Below are 19,129 nucleotides of genomic sequence, written 5' to 3'. Positions count from 1 at the left end.
CCCGGCTCTGCCCACACCATGACCTTGGACGTCTGGCCTCCAGACTATGAGAGAATCCATTTCTGTTGCTTTAAGCCCCCCAGTTTGTGGTGATTTGCGACAGCAGCCCCAGGCCACCCTGCCACGAGGGAGGAAGGGGCTGGTGAGGCCTGTGCACAGCTAAGAATCTGGACCTGGACCCCCAGCCTCGCTCCCCGGCTCTCGGGATGCAGAGAAAACCTCGCATGGTAGCCTCTTACAGTCTAGTCTTTTGGGGGCCAAGTTCTCTTGGAATACATTGGTATGAAATTATTGTCAAATATCGACCCGCTCATAGAGCTCACTGCAATAGATTTCAACTTTAACAAGAAAAACATTTCCAGGGATACAGTGATAGAAACAGCTCACAGCACTGCCCTGCAAAGCCTCCTCGTAATGAATAAATTAAGATTCTCTGTTCTCTTTTCAATCATCCCCTTAAATCAGTGCTTCTGAGTCCCTGAAACCTTTCTTCCCCCCCTCCCCCCGCCCCGGGAAAGGAGATGAAACAGTTCCCCAGCGATCACTTTCACGCTACGTTCACGCTCATCTGCACTTCCGGGGTCAGAAAAGAGAAAAAAAATCCCCACTCCAGAGCCTCCTGGGTTTGCATTTGGAACATTTATTTCAGGAAATACATTTTCAACACTTTGTTATTTATACAAAAAGAGACGAATTTCTCAAGAGGCACATAGCGAAAGGCCACTGTGGAACAGATCCCAGGGAAACTAACAATGTTTCAAAATCTGGCTACAGACAAGGAAAGCGAAGGCATCCCGGGACAGAGGCTGCGACCCCGACGCTGGAGACAGACACGTCCTTCAACATCTTGGTTTTGGCAAAAATGGCAAGTCGGCAAGTAAACTGTTTCGCTAAGGGGTCCTTCCTCTCTTGGGTGGGGAGGGAGCAAACACGCAAAGCGATGACACTCGCACGCACGCGGACGTGTGCACACACACGCACGCGCGCACATGCCAGGTCAGTCTGCACCCACCCCTCCCACCACATTTCTCACCAAGCCAGGGGTCTGCAGATGGCCGTGCATCTCCCCGTGTCTAAGCTCACAGGCCTGAGCCGTGCAGACGTGAAGCCCGCTCTGCAGCCCAGCAGTGGGCCATGCACACCCGACCCCTGGCCAATCCCTCCTTGGGGTCATTACGATGGGCTCCGGGGTGCGGGGGGGAGGTGAACAGAGGCCCAGGCAAACTTAGGGCAACACAAAGTCAGGCTTCCCTGGCCTCCCACCTCCCTGGCGGCGGCATCAGCACAGCCTGGGCGGGAGGGCTGAGTGTGCATCTGGGGTGCCCAACTGGGCATTCACTTAACCAGAGCATCTTGGGCCCAATGGATGTCTAAACAGACAGACAGACACAGGCTTCCCCAGTCACACGGGGTGGGGCAGGGCAGCCACCAAGGCCACAAGGGCCACTCTGAGCGTCCCCAGCCATGGTCCCTGTGGCCCACTTCCTTTGGGCACCTGCCAGTACCTCCTCCCTTAGCTTCTGCTCCAGATTCTCTCACTCGGACCTTCCCCAAAACTCAGGCGGGTGGGGTGCACCTTTCCTCTTCCTTTGAATCCTCAATCAAATCCCAGTGGGGGGGGGTGGGACATGAGGGGAGATGAAGACACACCTCCCTCTCTCCAACTTGTCCCAATTTCTCGTCCAAGGGGACAGCGAGGGAGAGCTGCTGGCTCGCGAGGACGGCTGAGATAAAGGCACTTCCTACTCCAGGACAGGGGCGCAGGCAGGTGGGCGGGCAGCAGCCAATGGCCCCGCTGCATCTAAAGCAATTGGCAACTTGGGTCTCGTGGAATGAACTGCTCTCCCCTGGGGGCGGGGTGGGGTGCTCTGAGTTGCGGCCAGGGCCATGTGGGGCGGGGTAGGGTGCTCTGAGTTGCGGCCAGGGCCATGTGGGGAGGCAGGGGCAGGCAGGGGCTCCAGGTCCACGAGAATGGCTCCATCCTCCCACGGGCACCACCCTGCCACGCCGCAGAGGCTGTGCCCGAGGGGCACCAAGAGCTGGAGGCCACTCCTCCGGCCCCGGGGCAGGGTCAGGACTGAGTCAGTGGTCCTCCCGCCCCTCCTGGACCTCAGGGACGGCCAGAGAGCCGGCCTCCACTCCGAGGACCCCCCCCCCAGCCCGGGTCCCCATGGTCAGCGGGCTAATGACAAACATACTGAGAGGGCACTCGTCATCTTGTTACTTGGCAGGTGTAAAGGGGCGGAGATGGGGGACACATGGAGAAAATTATATAAAATAAAACGGGGCAGGTGGGTGGGGGGAGGGTGGGGGGAGACGGAAAAGACTCGGGGCGGGGTCCCGGGACAGGCGGTGTCTACATCCCCTGGGCTTCTGGAGCCTTCTCCTCGACACCATTGGCCACAGCGCTGCTGCCCTCGTGCAGACGCTTCACGCGATAGGCTTCGAAGTGGATGGTGCTGGTGATGTCCTTGATGTTCTGCATGTGTGTCCTGGGAGGGGCCGGGGGGTGGGTCTCAAGGAGGGTCACGGGCGAGGGCAGGAGGCTGGCCCTGCTCACTCGGCCTGCCCTCCCCACCCCCAATCCCCACTGCTTGGCTCCCCGGAGGTCCCCCAGTGATAGACCAAGACAGACCAAGCCTGGGCAGGGATGTGTGGCGGGGGGGGGGGGGGGTGGTCTCCAGGGCAACCCCAGCTGCTCTCGGGACCATGTGTTCTAACATGTCCCCCTTTCTCTGTGTCAACCCAGTGGCCAGTCCAGGGACAGGGGCTGAGTGCAGAGGCCCCCGGGCAGTGCGCAGGGCTGGAGCGTCCTCGCTCCCGTTTAGAAGAGCCAGGCCGGCAGCCAGGTGTGCTGGCAGGTAAGGGACAGCGGCTTGCAGCAGGCGGCCGGGGTTGGGGACGCTGGCACCCCGCTAGTCCTGTGTTCAACCTTCCCTTCTCTGCAGCTCAGCAGGAGAGATTTGGAAAGGACGCGTCAAAAGGGCCCAAGGTGGGCTTCCTTCCTCAGCCAGGCTTTCCAGCATGGCAGGGCTGCTCCTGGAAGCCAGAGCCCCCCAACCTGGAGGCCGTGAGACGGTCCCATCCCTCCTATTGACATTGTCCCTAGCATCCATCCTGCTGGCTGAAAAGCTGGGAGCCCCTGGTACCCTGGTGGGAGCCCCTACCTTCTCTGTTCACCTGCCCAGGCCCAGACCCACCCACCTGGCACCCTCGCGAATGGGCGGAGGACAGGCTACTCCTTGCCTGGGCTCAAGGAAACTGAACAGGGGCCTCCACCAGGTCAGAGGACGCGGGGATGGGAGCTGGGAACCCCCCAACACACGCCCGGCATACGAGACCTCCGGGGGCCCTGAATCTAATGGGCTCAGGCTGCGGCGATGCAGACTCGACCCTTTCCAAGTAGAAGTAGAAAAGAATTTCAACTCTTGCTTCATCTCCAAGAAGGTGTTTTAGGAAATGGGCCTCCGAGGTCCCTCCCGGGAAGGCAGGCAGACGCGGGCGGCCATGCCGGCTGCTGCTCAAGACCTCCGCCCGGTCCCGCCCCTCCCTCGGCCCCGATGGAGGCCCCTCCGGCGCTCACCTGATGAGGAGGTCCCGCAGGTAAGCAAACTCACAATGCGTGGTGTTCTCGACTGCGGAGAGACAGAAGGGGCTTTAACGTCAGGCAAAGCCCCGTTCCCCCAGTGCTGGGCAGGCAAGCGGAGGAGGGGTCCACCGCGCACAGGGGAGCCGTGGGCACCTTGGCTTCTGCCCTCCGGAGGGTTCTGCTCTAGCAGGGAGATGGCACAGTAACCCGGCCAAGACGGCCGCGGGGGGGAGCGCTAGGCTAAGCAGGCGGTGGCGGTGGGGCGGCTGCTATGCCGTGGTGACGGGGCGGGGGGGGGGGATGTCCCAGGGGAGACCTGAAGACGAGAGGGGGGCTGGGAACGGAATGAGGCAGGAATCAGGGCTGGGACTTCTCCCCCACATGCTCAGGACGCACACAAGGACAGCCGTGTACAGGCCAGGCACCGGGGGTGACTGTTTACACTGAGGTCAAGAACCAGCAGAACTGAGCCGTATGCTGCCTGGGGAAGGTGCGCACGAGGACACACGAGAGCCTCCCAGACCGACAAGCTGCAGAGCAGCGGATAGCTCTGGGGACGCGGGAAGAGGGCAGGGAGGGTCCCCAGGCCCCCACGGGTACCCTGGAGCGCGCAGGTGGTGCCTTGGGGCTGAAGCTTGCGGCAGTTACTGCCACAGTCCAGAACTATGCGGGAACACTCCGCCTGCTGTGTGGTCAACAGGTGCTAGCACACCTTTTAAAGGGTGGTGAGTGGCATCACTTGGACTGAGGGAGGTGGGCAGAGAAGGCAGAAGGAGAGGCTATTCTCTGCTATTCTGTGGAGGCGCCCAGCCCGGAGGACTTAATCCGACCTTCACACACCCTACGGGATAGCGACTAAGGTTCCTCTTCTGTGCTTGTAGGGAGATGGGGCTCAGAGAGCAAAAGAGATCTGCCCGGGTTCCACAGCCCGTGAGGCCTGGCTCCCTGGTCCAGGCTTCCCCATCCCAGAGCAGCAGGGCCTTTCTGAAGCTTAAAGGGCTGATGAGGCGGCAGGCAGGGCCTCCACTGCTCCTATTGGATTTCACTTGCCTCTTGCCTGGGCTCTGCCCTCCACACCCCTGCCCTCCTTTCTCCCCCACCCCCCGCCCCTGCAGGGCTGTGCCCACACTAGAATCTTCTGCCAGCTGACTCTCATTTTTTTTTTTTTTTTTTTTGCGGTACGCGGGCCTCTCACTGCTGTGGCCTCTCCCACTGCGGAGCACAGGCTCCGGACGCGCAGGCTCAGCAGCCATGGCTCACGGGCCCAGCCGCTCCGTGGCATGTGGGATCTTCCCGGACTGGGGCACGAACCCGTGTCCCCTGTATCGGCAGGCAGACTCTCAACCACTGTGCCACCAGGGAAGCCCCTGACGCAGCCTTTTAATCTAACTTGGAGAACCAGTGAGAGCTGGTGGGAAGAACAGAGCTCTGAACCTGGCGTAAGTGTGTTTCTGCCGCCTCCTGGCTTAGGTAAATTATTCTGGCTTCTCTGACCCTCAGTTTCCTCATCTGTAAAATGGGGATAATAATGCCACCCACCTCTCAGGGACACGAGAGGATTAAATGAGTTAACTGTGTGCTTTATGACACCCGCCTGCCTCTTAAAACATTTCAGGAGGCTTCCAAGGATGAGCAAAGTACCTCAGGACGCTGCTGTACACCAAGTCAGAGGAAGAACAAAGAACTAGGACTGGTGGGGGTGGGGATGAGGAGAAGCACTTAATAACTCTGGCTGAGGGCCAGCACAGAGTGGCCAGCTCTCTGGCCAGCTCCCAATTCACAAGGTCCCAGAGATCAAAAAAAAAAAAAAAAGTCCACCAGGCCCTGGGGAAGTTCAACTATTCTAAGATAGGGCAGAAATTCCCTCCAGGGCCTCATGAAGGCTGCTGGGATGTGAGAACCACCACCCCACCACTGTCTTTACAGGTTCCACGGGGCTGTTTCTCATCACCACCCTCAACGTGAGCTGGTGGCACCACGACAACGCACAGGTCATTCAATGCGTGGTATCCCGGCCAGAGCAGGAGAGGGGGACACAGACAACCAGCCTCGCTCATTTCCTGACAATTTCCTTTACCGCCTGCCTGCAGGGCCCTAGCTGGCCGCCAGGGGGCAGCAGAGGCCTGTCAGCTGCCGGGCTGCCCTTCCCTGCCCCTCCCAGGTCCCCATTGGCCCTTTCTTTTTTTTTTTATTTTTTTGGGGGCTGCCTGCCGGATCTTGGTTCCCCGACCAGGGATCGAACCCGAGCACTCTGCAGTGGAAGCGCAGAGAACTACTGGGCCACCAGGGAAGTCCCCCCCGCCCCCATTGGCCCTTTCTTATCCCGAACTTCTCCACCCTCCAAAACATACCTTCACAAAAAGGTTCCTAAACAGCAAGATTTCAGGAAGACAGGAAACGGAAGAGGTGGGGCCAAGGCGGGATGAGCCCAGGGTGAAGCCTCATTGAGACGGCCCAGGTGGGTCAGGGAGGTAAAGGAACTTAACAATTAACCCAGGTAAAATGAGCCAGGTTGGGAGCGCTCCATTGTATCATTTTCCTTATATTAGTTACTTAAAAGTATCTGCTGCCCCAAAGCTCCAATGGTCCCTGAGACATTCTCTCATTTTATTAAACTCTTGGCACATGGTACCCACTTTACGGAGGGTGAAAACAGGGGCCCTGGGGGATGAAGGGACATGCCCAAGGTCGTGAGCTGGGCATGGGTTGGGGTGGCAGCAGCTGGAGCTGAAAGCAACTGCTGGATTTTCTGCTTCCTTCTCTACGCTGGGCCTTTCAGCCAAGTGAACAAGGAGCAAAGTGGCCTATTTTACTCTGTTCTAGAGGGAGAACGGAACGGGGCGGGGGGTGGGGGGTAAAGAAATGCCCAGGTCCACCCCACCCAGGGTCATGGCCACCGTAGTGGGTTGGATTGTGTCCCCCAAACAACGTCCAACTCCCAACCCTGGGCACTTGTGAATGGGACCCTATTTGGAAAAAGTCTTTGAAGGTATAATTAAAGTAAGGATCTCAAGAGGGGGTCATCCTGGATTTAGGGTGGGCCCTAAGGCCAGTGACAAGTGTTCTTATAAGAAGAGGGAAAGAAAGACACAGGCACACAGAGGAAGGCTGTGTGAAGACACAGCAGAGATTGCAGTGATGTGTCTGCAAGCCAAGGGATGCCAAGGACAGCGGGCAGCCACCAGGAGGGCGGCAGGGAACAGATTCTCCCTCAGGGCCTCCAAAACTCGGAGGATAAACTTCCGTTTTAAGCCACCCAGACTGTGCTGGTTTGTCAGAGCAGCCCCAGAACACCAAGACGGGGGTCCCGGGAACTTCTGGGGGTGGGAAGTGGGGAGGGCATCTGGCTCTCAGCTGGACAGAGCTATAGCCCAGCCCTTTCCTAAGCCCAGAGAGGCGGGGTGATTTGTGCAGTCACACAGCACGCCTGTGAAACCCCAGCACCAGGACCCAGAACTTGACAGTGCCCGTCATACCTCCTTCCTCCCTGGATATTTCCCCGCCCATGGGAGATGGGAGTGGAGGTGCAGCTCCGTCAGCTAACGGCTGTGGGCCCCAGACGAGCCACTTGCCCCCTCATTTCCCCCCAGCCGAGCGGTAACCATGGGACCCCTCGCCATGGCTAGGTGGGCAATGCAATAGATGAACGCAGCTCCCAGTCAGCAGAAGCAGCTTTTATTCTGACCTGTCTGGAGGCCCCGGACATCAGCTCAGCGATTACCTTCAATGGTGCCCCATTTGGTTTTCCTTCCAAGGATCCTCTTCCCGTTCACTTGGTACTCATGGTCACTGCCCACCACGGCAAACGGGATCATTTCCTGGGGGAAGGGCAGGCAGCATGGGTCACGCGAGCGTGCAAAGGCCAGTCCACTCCCTGGGCCCCTGGGTGGAGCTGCCTAGAGTCCAGGCCCCCAGCACTAAGACCCTTGGCCTGAGAAGGTTGCATGTGAACACTGGCACCGACTCCTCCTAGCCCAGAAAATAACGTTCTCATGGCTCAAGGCCTTACCACCCGTTTCCCAGCACACCCTGGATGGGGTGGGAAGACCCCCACCCATGTCCTCTAGCAGGAAGTGAGAGGCCTCTGGGAACAGCATCCTGGTCGGTCCACTCACTCGGAATTTCTCGTTCACCAGCCGGTCCTCTGAGTCCTCGTCAAACTCCTTCTGGGGGTACACGTCGATGCCGTTGGACAGCAGGTCTGCGGTGATCTGGGGGTCCAGAGGGGAGAGATGCGGGCACCGTCCACGCAGCAAGCTGGACAAACCCAGCTTTGGGGGATCTGCTCATGCCACAACCTCCACGAAGTGAGTGGCCCCAGGCTCGGGATCAGGGGTGGGCTCTGGGGGGCTGGTGACACTGCTGCTCTCCAGTTCTTGTGCCTCCCGAGTGGAGGAGGGGCAGCTGCAGACCTGCCTGCCAGGAGAGAACGCAGCCGCCCAAGGGACCCGGGTCTCTGTCCCGGGTATCTCCCTGTCCTTGTCCCCCAGCTCATCACACCCCGAAGAAAATCACTCAGGCTTGCCGAATCCTCCCCTCCCTGAGCTCTACCTGGAAAGCCTCTCACTGCAGCTCACCAGCCTGCACAGGTGCACCTGTTTGTGTTAAACCGTCACCACCCTTTGCAGCGACAGTTACCCACATGGATGACGTTCAGTGATAACATGCCGGTGAACAACTGTCACTTCTGCCCTGAGCGCAAATGCCTGCGTGCAGCCTTGGGAGCTCTCTCGTTCCTTTTTCCTCCAGACACACCCATTACCAGGACACCGTCCTCCCCTGAGCATGCTGGGAAAATCCCTGGCACCTGGGCTGCCCGCGGGGCGGTTTGGTGGGGGGGGGGCGGGGCGGGTGAGGAGGGCGGAGCTTTGGGGATTAGACTGAGGGGCCCCCTTGCTCACGCCCACTGAGGCGGAGGCTCTGCGGGGGCCCAGGCACCTGGGTTTTTCAAGTGCCCCAGGTGGTTCTGATGTGCGGCCCTGTTAGGAAGAAGCGGCCCAGAGCGGGACAGTGGCAGAGAAGAAAGCGGCCAGCTGTCCCCTGGCGGAGCCCGTCCCTTCCGGACCATCTCTTCCATCTAATAAGAACCTGGCCTGTTCTGTCTGACTGGCCCTCACCCGCCTCACTCCCAGAGAGGGGCAGGGGGCCAGGGAGCTGGGCAGAGGCGGAGCCCTACCCGCTGTTTGAAGTAGACCCTCTCCTCCAGGGTCAGCGTGTCGGCCTTGGCAATGACCGGGACGATGTTGACCACTTTGCTCAGGCGCTTCATGAACTCGATGTCCAGGGGCCTGAGGCTGGAGCAGAGAGACGTGGCTGAGGGTGTGGCTGGAGGGACGTGGGAAGTGGGGGGCAGGAACGAGGGACAGAAAAAGGAAAAGGGCTCCTGGGACACACTGAGTCCGGGCAGCAGGGGGTGGAGGGGCAGGCCTGCTCCGAGCACCCTCGTGCACGAGCTCCCAAAGCCCCCAGTGTGTCCACTCGAAGTGCTGCCCCTGCCACCGGCTCAGGTGGCCATCGTGCCGTGGGTCCTCGATACGGGGGAGAGGAAGGAGGGATGGGAGCTCACTCGGCCCCAACTCCCGGGACGGGCTGGGAGGCTGCTCTCTGGGGCGGTCCCAGCCCCCCGCCCACAGGCTCCAGTGCGCCTGAGATCTGATGTGGAGAGTGGCTTACCCTCCAGCCCCTCCCTGCCCCCCACCGATGTGAAACCTCTTCTCAGCAGGTGTGTGGGCAGGGCCACAGGACCCCTGAATGGCGGGCAGCACGTCCCCACCATGAACAGAGCTGCGTCTGCTCTCCTCCCCCCGTCAAGGGTCAGTCAGTCGCAGACATGGGGTGGGGCTGAGGCGGGTTCCGGGAGGAGGTCCGAACGAGGAGGGCGAGGGGCCACCCCAGCCCCACGGGCCCGGGACCCGAGGGAGGGGACGGCGCAGTGCCCAGCTGGGTCCCTGCGGAAGCAGCAGTGCCCACCCTCAGCTTGCCGGCCGGCTCTGCTTCCCAGCGTCGGCCTCAGTGGAGCAAAGCCTGGACCAGCTGGACCAGCTGCCGTGGGGCCCGCGGCTGAGCCCGCTGTCCCCCAGAGGGAGAGGCTCGGCCACGGTCCCTGCTCCGGTGCCGGGCCTGCTCACCCCTGAGCTGACCCTCGCTGCGGGCAGCTCGGGGACTCGGCCTGCCTTCCCACAAAGGCCCCGGCCGAGGCCGGCCGCCTCCTGCCGGGCTCCTTCCTGGACGTGCCTGCGGGGCTCAGGCCCCCAACCCCTGGGCTCCCTGCTCCGAGTAGAACCGAGAGTAGAACAGCCAGCAAGAGCCAGAGCCTCAGGCCGTGGCGACCAGCAGGACGCCGGGCCCCAGCTCTCCCTGTCTGTCCACCCACGCTGCCTCCCCACCCCACTGCACCTGCTGCCTGCTGGGTGCCTGACTCAGGACAAGCCTGAGGGTGTCCACCAGCGGGCAGAGAGGCACCAAGGTAACCGGTGCAGGGAGCCAAGGACAAAGGGTCTATGAGGCCATCAGGAGCCCAGCTGCCCTACAGGGGAGACCACCCTGCTCACAGGAGGCAAGGAGACCCCCCCCACCCCGGCTCCGGGGCACCCAGCGCAGGCCAGCCTCGCTGACCCGTGTGTGCACCTCTAGCTGCAGACAGAACCCGCAGGAGAAAACAGCTCTCACCAAGGTGGCCTCGACCGACAGCCCTCATCCAGCCCTGCGGGGGGCCAAGCCCGTTCTCTGTGCTTTAAACCCTCCTGGTGGTCCCCGCCGGGGACTGTTATCACACCATCATCACCCCCCTTAGGGACCGGCAGCCACCCTGGAAGAGCGGGTAAGTGCTAAGGACACACAGCCAGAGTCTCAACCCGCCTGCCAGGCCTACCCGAATGGCCGGCCTGAGAGGGCAGGTCCCAGGCCCCGAACCATCCTGGGCCCGCCTGGTCCTCCACCCTCCCAGGCAAGCTGGATGGTGGACAAGTGGGTGGGATGTGGTACGGGGGCAGAGGGAGACTGGGGCACACAGGCTGCTGACCACGGCCCACCCAGCCCATCTGCACGCAGGGCAGCCCAGCCCCGGGCCTCGGCTGTGTGCACCTACGAGTGGCCGGTGGCGGGGATGAAGTACAGGCAGCAGTGGACGCGCGTGTCTGGGATGCGCTTCTTCCGGTTGATGTTGACCTCCTCCTGCAGGTACTTCTCGTACTGGTCATTGATGAACTTCATGATGGGCTGCCAGCTGCATGGAGAGGCCCCAGTCAGCCTGCACGCGGGACCCCCACCACCCAAGCTGGGGGGCAGGCCCCCGTCCCCACCCGCAGGTCCGTAATTCCCCAAGTCCCAGCCCAACGCCCGTACGCGTGTGGAGGTGTCTGACATTCCGAGCAGAGACCCACACTAGCCTCCCATGCTGACCTTTGACCGCATGGGTCGGGGGGAGGGGCAAGATTCCCAGCAGCCCCGTTAGGGCTCTTCCACCCGGGGAAGCGGCCCCCGGAGCCCCTCACCAGTTCTCATTGTTGATGTGGTCCCCGAACCCCGGTGTGTCGATGACCGTCAGCTTCATGCGGACGCCCTTCTCCTCGATATCTGCACAGAATCCCAGCCCCACCGAGCTCAGGGGGAGACCCAGGACCCGTACAGACACCCCAGCCAGGCTCCCTGACCACCCTGCCCCAAAAAAGCCCACTTGGGGCGCCCGCAGGGTGATGCCAGGGAGATGACAGCCTGCAGCAGTAAAGTCCAGCAGAGCTGATGACACTTATCCTGGGCACCCCCTGCCCATGATTTTTGGTGGAAAACTCAGCTATCTCCAGGGGGCTCTGACCAGGGCCTGCAGGGGTCCCGGAGAGCAGCCCCGACCCCTCACCCTTCACCCTGAGTCTCAACATGCCCAGAGGTGTAGCCGAGAGTCACCAGCTCAGGGGACCTGAGGTACCCGACTTGGCATCCCTCCGCCCAGCCCCTGCCCGGCACTCACCGTGTGTGATGGACTTGATCTCAATGGTCTTAGGGATGCGTTCCTCCGAGGTGGGCTGCACTGACTTCCGGCTGATTTTGGATTTGAAGAGGGTGTTGATCAAGGTGGACTTTCCCAAGCCACTCTGCCCTGGGGAGAGAACGGGGCTGTTTGGCGTGGCGCTCCAGAGAGGGCAGGTCACGGGCCTGCGATGCAGTGATGCCTGGGCGTCGCCCCCCAGCACACCTTGGTTGGGGGTGGGTCAGGGGGAGGTCAGGAGGCAGGAGGGTGCCTGGGTGGTGGCCGAGCTCTCACAGTGCGTTGTGGCAGAGCAGGACACGGACCCCTCGCCTTCTGACCACAGGGATGGTCAAACTGCCCCATGCGAGGTCCTGGGGTGCCCGGGAGGAGCTGAGATGCAGAACGGTGTTGGGGAGGCAAAGTGCGGGGCTGGCCCCTCCAGTGCAGATCCACTCTTAGCTGTTGGGCATACTGGGATCGACATGGGGTTTGAAGGAAAAGCCCTACAGAGCCCCCCACCCTGGGACCTCAGGATGGAGGGTCTGCATCCCCCAGGGCCGGGCTGCCCACACTGTGGGGCTCCAGTCCAAAGCCCTGGGGGCCGGCCTCCCCGCCTCCCAGGATCATCTCGGTTGAAGAGTTGGCACACTCAGCACACACAGCCTGCAGCCACGTGACCGCCAGGCTCCGTAAAAGGCCACTGCTGCAGTTCTTCCTGGCACAGGAGGCCTGACCGGGCCCCTGGACGCTGGGCAGCTCTGCCTCACTGCCAAGGGCAGGGACAGCGCTGACCAGTGCCCACATCAACAGACCTGGCAGCTGAGGGGCCGAGGGGCCAGTGAGCCCCTGGGGCATCAGCCGCCCCCCGGTGTGGCCCCAGCAGCGATTCTGGCCTGGCTGTGAGCCCAAACCTCACGTCACCCACAGTCCCCTCCTACAGCAAGAAGAACGAGGGCTGAGGGCACAACAGGGAGGGGACCTGGACTCAGTCGTGACTGGAAGGCCCCCCCTCCTGCTCTAAATCACCCTGAACCTAGGGTCCGCCTCGCTGCTGCTGCCCCACGTCTCGCCCACGCAGCCCTCGCTGTGCGCCAGGCACTGTCCTAAGAGCGGCAGTTTAACCCTCACAAGCAGGTGCTGTCATTAGCCCATCAGACAGATGAGGAAAACTGAGGCCAAGTCCAGACTGAGGATTAGAAGCAGCAGTCCAGCTCCACGGCCCCGGCCAGGACCTTCCACATCGGGGGTTAATAGCGGCAATGGCCACTGACGCCTATAAGATGCCTACTACGCACCGGGCACACCCCAGCACCATGCACACGTGCACACACATGCACGCACCCGCATGCGCATAGGCTCACACACTCCAGACTGGCAGCCCCATCACTTTGCCTCTGCGCTGAGCTGGCCTTAGGCCATGGTAACCAAAGTTATTTTTAAAAATTAAATCACACTGATTTTCCAACTTTGATAACCTTTCAAGGAAAAGCGTGAATCCCCCAGAGGGTGGCGTCGGGAATCCCTGGCCTGAGCTGTTTACCAGCCCGAGGACTGGCCCTCCTCCTCCACCATCTCCCCTTCTGCCCGATGGTTTTGTGTCCCCACCAAGCTCAGGCCAGGGGCTACATCCAATATTCCAGCCATGGCCCCTGACACCTGGGAGATGCCAACCAGGATATTATAAAGTTTATCCTGTAATTATTATTATTTTTATTACCACCATCCTCATAATTGCTTCTGAAATCTTCCTGAGTGCCCATGACCATGCCAGGGACCGAACACGTTCTCCCATGTGCCCCTCCTGGCCCTTGGGGGCCAGGACTATCCCATTTTATGGATGAGGAAACTGAGGCTGAGACAAACCCCAGGGAAGTCTGGGCAAGCATCAGGCAGCTCAGCAGGGGCAAGGCTGGGATTCTCCCCCTGTCTGCAGACCCCCCCACAGGCGCCCTTCCACCCTGGCTGCATCTTCTGCGGGGGCACTGCTGTGGGAAGGAGGGCGGAGACGTGGAGCCTGGATTGTGAGCTGAATGACCTCATCATGCCCGCCTGTAAAATGGGCGCTCCCTTCACAGGGTTACTGTGAGGACTGAACAGGACCTGAGAGTCTTCGGGAACAAGGGCTGCCCACTGTTCCCCCAGCCTAGCCCCCTAACCCTGTCTGGGCCAGGCTGATCAATGACCAACCCCTCCCCATGACCATCCATCCAGCTCTGCAGAGGCCGCAGGGGAGCCTCCAGCCAGGCCTGCTGGGTGCGGGGGTCAGCGCACCCAGGGCTTGAGCCACAGCGATGGGGATGCCTCAGCAGAAGGTAAAAGCAGAAGGTGGAGGCCACTGGTCAGAGAGCTGTCGTCTCCTGAGCCCCTGCCCGGCCCGGGGCCGAGCTGTCTCCGGGGTTCTTAATGTAATGGGCAGAGGCCCTGCTGAGGAGCTGATGGAGGCTGGGACCCTCCTGGCGGGCACGCGTACACACACACAACGCCACTCACAATCTGTCCTGCAGGCCAGGTCTGTCGCCCCCATTTTACAAGAGAAGATGCCCCGGAGCCTGTGTGGCTGGCCCGGGGGCAGGCTGAGCAGTGGTGGGGACCGGGGACTCACCGACCACCATGATGTTGAACTCGAAGCCCTGCTTCATGGCCTTCCTGCGCATCTGCTCCAGGATGGAGTCGATCCCCACGTAGCCGAAGTCCACGGGGGCCTTCTCGTTCCTCTGCGCGGGCGGCTGCTTGAGCCCGGCGTCTCTGGGGGTGTCGGCCATGTCGCCAACGCTGCCGGGAGGTGCCTCGGTGGCTGCGGGACGACGAGCGGGCGCGTTAGGGGGTCACGGGGGACACGTGCAGGTGTCTTCTAAGCCCCCACATCCTCAGGTGGGGAAACTGAGGCTCAGCTGCCCGGGAGACCCCTGAGAAATGCCCCGGAGCTGGAGCCGGAGGCCCAGGTTGTCCTGCAGCCACTCAGCTTGGCCCACAGAGCCTCACTCCAGATCTGAAGCCGCCAGCCCTGCCTAGGCTGGGGCCCTCCCCTCCAGGGCAGGGCTGACTCCTGAACCCTCCTCTATCTCACCTGAGCTGCACCCAGGAGAACTAGCCTGCGCAGGGCGGGGAGCGCTCTTTGCCCCCCACCCTCCTGCCCTGCCCGGGGCACCCAGGTGGGCCCCCCCATCTCCTTCACCTTTGGCCCCAACACCTGCTGCAGCCTGACGGCCGAAGGGGCCCTGGGGGTCAAACAGCCAGTGTTTGGGTGAACCCATGAGCCAGGACAAAGGAGAGGACAGCCCTCTGAAGGAAGGATGGAGGGGGCCGGCACTGGCTCAGTCCCAGGTACCAGCCAATAGCCCTGGAGCGGCAGGAGTGCTGGGACGAGGGGCGTTCTTTCGAGGCAGGAGGGCCTGGATGCAGTGCTAGCTCCTCCAGGCCCAGCGTTCCTGGGAGATGGCAGGAAGGAGAGGGCCCCGGGCAGCACCTGGGGGCACTGCCCCCCCGCCTCCCCCCTCCTTGGACTGGATCCAGGTGGCCGTCTTCTCTCTGGCCGCCCAGCACCTGTGGGCCTCACACCCACAGGCCAGGAGGAGGTTTTGCTTTCATGTCTGCGGACGGGCTGAGCTGCTCGAAATACCTCAAGCTTCTGCGGTCTACAGGTTAGAGCCTTCCTCCTTTCCTCCCGTGCTGCCCTCAAGAATCCACATGCCCAGGTTGAGGTCTGGGGCTGGGGGGATGCCCCCCAGAAGCCCCCCAGTGGGGACCTGAGGTGCACCCGGCCAGCAGGGCTGGTCAGGGCGCTCAGGACGGTGCAGGGTCCCCACCAGGGTCCGGCTGGAGCACTTTGGCCGCGTCCCACTGAGCCCCCGACGTGGCACATGCCCAGGCCACACCCTCCCCGGCTGGCCCCCCAGCTCCCCTTCCCTGCCCCCTTGGGTCCAAGCTCTTCCCACTAAGAAGCATTTTCGGCTTCATCCTACCTCCCAGGAAGGATCACCGTCTCTCCTCCTGGGGCACCCTGAGCTCATGGGAAGCGACCACACAGCGAGTCCAGATGCCTCCCCCGGCCCCGCGAGCCCTTCCCGCCAGCCCTTGGGGAGAAGCTGTCGGTTCCCTGCGCATCGGCTCCGGGTGCCCCATGCTCCAGGGGGCGTGCCCCACCACCAGGGTGGGCAAGCAGCCTTCCCAAACGTGCCCTCCTGCCCACCCCCTCCGACCCTGCCCCAGGAAGCAGCAGGACACAGGTCGCCAGGTCAGGAAGGTCACTGCTGGGCTTTCAGATAAACTGCCTTTCCACTTCCCGGGGAAAAAACCGGACTCTACCCCGTCCCCAGGCTCGCACCTCTGCAGCCACATTTGTCTTCAGGAGCCAAGATGGGGGCCAGCACCCTCTCCTCCCACGCCCAGGCCCAGGCCAGTAAGACAGGAAGGATGATGGGCACCGTTTGCTTACAAATCCGAGAAATTGGGGTGTTGCTGGTTCATCCTCAAGTCAGTCCCCACCTCCTCTGCCCTTGACCAAGCACAGCCATTCCTGCTTCCCACAATGGGGGTGCTGAGCAAGTAACATAACGCAGATAAAAGCGCCAGGGGTTGCCAGGGGGCGCATGCATCTCTCCTAACAACAGGCTGATGCTTGAGGCTTCGGTTCCAGGTCCACCCCCACCACCGCCCTAGGCCAGGGAAAGGCGAAGGGCCCAGGGGGGGTTCGACCGCCATTCGCGGGCCTCCTCCCTGCATGGCCTGGAAGGCCTGTGCCTCTGTTCCCTCTTCAGAAACACTCTGCCCCGGGCTCCGGCATCTTTAAATAAACAAAGACCAGAGCTGCATCTGGCCTGAACGTGTGGCTTTGGGGCTGTTTCCTGGAGACAGACGTGGGGCCTTGTCTTTCAGGACGGCAGTTCAGCCCTGCCCCACGTGACCGAAAATTGCTTCCATCTGTCTGCGGGTCTGGGAGCCATTCTGCCCGGGACTGGGCCAGCCCCCCACCCCACCCCTACATCTCCCTCCATCCCTCACCCCCCCTCCCGAGCAGCACAGGGGGTGGGGTGGGGGGCGTCCCCTGAACCCCCTCACTTCCCTCCACGGGCCCTGGGAGCAGCAGAGCGAGAGAGACTCCAGCCGGCCCCTCCACAGGCACCAACAACCACTGCAGAAACTCAAACCAAAGCAAACATCCTGCCCACCAGGGCCCTGCTTGAGAAATAATCATAAAAACATGACAAGCACCACCCCACCCGCTGAGGGAAAGGCCTGGCCTTTTGCACAGGTGAGGGTACATTCCTGCAAGGTCCCTCCTCCTCTGGGAGGCCCCCTGGTGGGCAACCCCAATTGTGCCCACCCAGATGGCCCACAGACACGGGACCCTCCCTCTATGCCCACCCAGCCAGGAGGCTTTGGGGTCTGCCTTCAGAACCGTGCGGGCGAGAGCAGAGGCCCTGGCAGGCCAGCTCGCCCAGAGACGCTGTCTGCGTGCGTCCGCGGGGCTCCAGCCGGCTGGATGGGACGGCGGAGACCAGCGACTCCAGTACCATCCAGTGTGGCAGCCACGTGTGACTTCTCAAAAATTGTGATAAAATGTACACAACACAAAATGTACCATCTTAACCAATTTTAAGTGTGCAGATCAGGAGTGTTGCAAGACTGAAACTGTCCTCATTAAGCACGAATCCCCCAGTCCCCATTCTTTCTGTCTCTACGAATTTAACTACTCTGGGTAGCCCATGTTAAGTGGAGTCATACAGTATCTGTCTTTCTGTGGCTGGCTTGTTTCACTGAGCTTAATGCCCTCAAGGTTCATCCACGTTGTAGCGCGTGTCAGGATTTCCTTCCTTTTGAAGGCTGCGTAATATTCCACGGTATGGATGGACCACAGTTTGCTTCCCCATTCGTTCCTTGATGGATAACTCGGGTTGCTTCTATGTTTCAGCTCCTGTGAATAGTGCTGCTGGGAACATGGGTGTACAAATATCTCCTCGAGACCCTGCTTTCAAACCTTTCGGGTGTAAACCCAGAAGTGGGATTGCTGGGTCAAATGGTAATCGTATGTTTAATTTTTTGGAGAATCACCAACTGTTTTCACATGTGACTGGCGTGCTTGAAATGCACCTGGTCCAACGGAGGACCACAATTTTTTATTTAATTTAATTTTAATGAATTTCAAATAAAGAATGACACAGGGCATATGGCAACTATACGGGACAGCACAGAATTCTTGTCCCACCTACTCATTTTACAAATGAGGAAACTGAGGTCCCCAGAGTGATGTTTTTCTGAAATGCATTGGAAGCGGTCTGGCCAACCTGAGACCTTCACTGAATTTAATCAGCCCTGTAACTTCACATTCACTCCTGCGATATCTGATTAACATCCATGTCCCCCCACAGACCGTGAGCTCCAGTGACTATGGCAGTGATATGTATGGATTCCCACTGAGCCTCCAGAGACCTACAAGGAGGGGACACTCAACCAATACTCCTGAATGAATGGGGTCTTAGGAGTCTCCCCTCAGCGTGGGGTGGGGAGCACAGGGAGGAGGGCTGTGCTGCCGCAGGCTGCCTGCAGACCCTCCACGAAGGCCAGACGCCACCTCCTGACCCGCCCCCCAGACCTGTGTCCAATCCACCTCCTCCAGTGAGCTGCCTGCCGCTGAGGCCTCACCCTCTTCCCCATGGCCCTGTTATCTGTTTTGGTTTCACACCCAAACTTCATCAAATGCTATTAATAGGAAAGGGAAGTTCTTACCAGAAAAATAAGAGGTTTCACATTTATGTCCAAGGTGACTCTCACTTCAGGCAAGTAAAGCAAGAGGGAGCCCTGGTCTTTAAATGTGGAAAACTCACGCTCAGAGAAGTTAAGTAACTTATCCAAGGTCACACAGTACGAGCTGCTGCTACTTTTCACTGCTCCTACTTGGAGCCACACTCTGAGGAGGAAATGTAGGTTTGTGGTGGGGGTGGTGACCCCTGGGGCAGCCTCACCCCTGCTCCACCGGGTCGGCCACTCTGGGTCAGTCGCTCTCTCCCCAGGCTCCCAGGCCCAGGGCAACATCCCTGCCCACCACAGCACCACCCTCCTCTGGGGAAGAAAAGCCCAAGTGACCACCTGGGGTCGGGGTGTGTGTGGTGACCTCAACACGCCAGTTTACGCCTTCCCTCCACTTCCTAATCACTTTCTTTACCGCAGTAACAGACACAACGTACAACCTTGACCATTCTGACCATGTTAAGTATTTGAGTCCGCGTCATTAAATACATTCAGGATGGCATGTAACCACCACCACTACCCACCTCCAAACGCCTTCGTCATCCTGGACAGCAGCTCTGAGCCCATCAAACACTAACTCCCCCTCCCCCTAGAGCCTCTGTTCTACGTTCTGTCTCTGTGAATCAGGCTCCACTAGGAACCTCATAAAAGTGGAGTCATGCTGTATTTATCCTTTCGTGTCGGGCTTCTTTCACTGAGCATAATGTCCTCGAGGTTCCTCCCTGTTGCAGCCTGTGTCACAATTTCGTTCCTTTTTACGTCGGAATAGTACTTCATTGTTTATCCATTCATCTGTCCGTAGACGCTTAAGTGGTTTTCACCTTTTG

General features: G+C 60.4%; 1 protein-coding gene across 6 annotated transcripts in view; it reads right to left on the bottom strand.

Moving 5' to 3' along the window:
- Nucleotides 1-624: 624 nt before the first annotated feature.
- SEPTIN9 (septin 9) overlaps nt 625-19,129 on the bottom strand; it is a 165,151-nt gene continuing 146,646 nt past the window's right edge. For all 6 annotated transcript variants that reach the window (XM_030837805.3, XM_030837808.2, XM_030837806.3 and 3 more), the window contains 9 exons: nt 14,158-14,349; nt 11,556-11,684; nt 11,083-11,164; nt 10,677-10,814; nt 8,766-8,883; nt 7,705-7,800; nt 7,311-7,407; nt 3,584-3,635; nt 625-2,492 (listed from right to left, as the gene is read on the bottom strand). In XM_030837805.3, coding sequence (XP_030693665.1) covers nt 2,357-2,492; nt 3,584-3,635; nt 7,311-7,407; nt 7,705-7,800; nt 8,766-8,883; nt 10,677-10,814; nt 11,083-11,164; nt 11,556-11,684; nt 14,158-14,349 — 1,040 coding nt within the window. In that variant the 3' untranslated portion in view covers nt 625-2,356. The remainder of the gene's footprint in view (nt 2,493-3,583; nt 3,636-7,310; nt 7,408-7,704; nt 7,801-8,765; nt 8,884-10,676; nt 10,815-11,082; nt 11,165-11,555; nt 11,685-14,157; nt 14,350-19,129) is intronic.

The sequence above is a fragment of the Globicephala melas genome, chromosome 20 (assembly GCF_963455315.2).
Source record: "Globicephala melas chromosome 20, mGloMel1.2, whole genome shotgun sequence".
NCBI classification, from domain to species: domain Eukaryota; kingdom Metazoa; phylum Chordata; class Mammalia; order Artiodactyla; family Delphinidae; genus Globicephala; species Globicephala melas.
The sequence above is the reverse complement of the archived record's forward strand: the minus strand, read 5'-3'. Positions and strand labels throughout refer to the sequence as shown.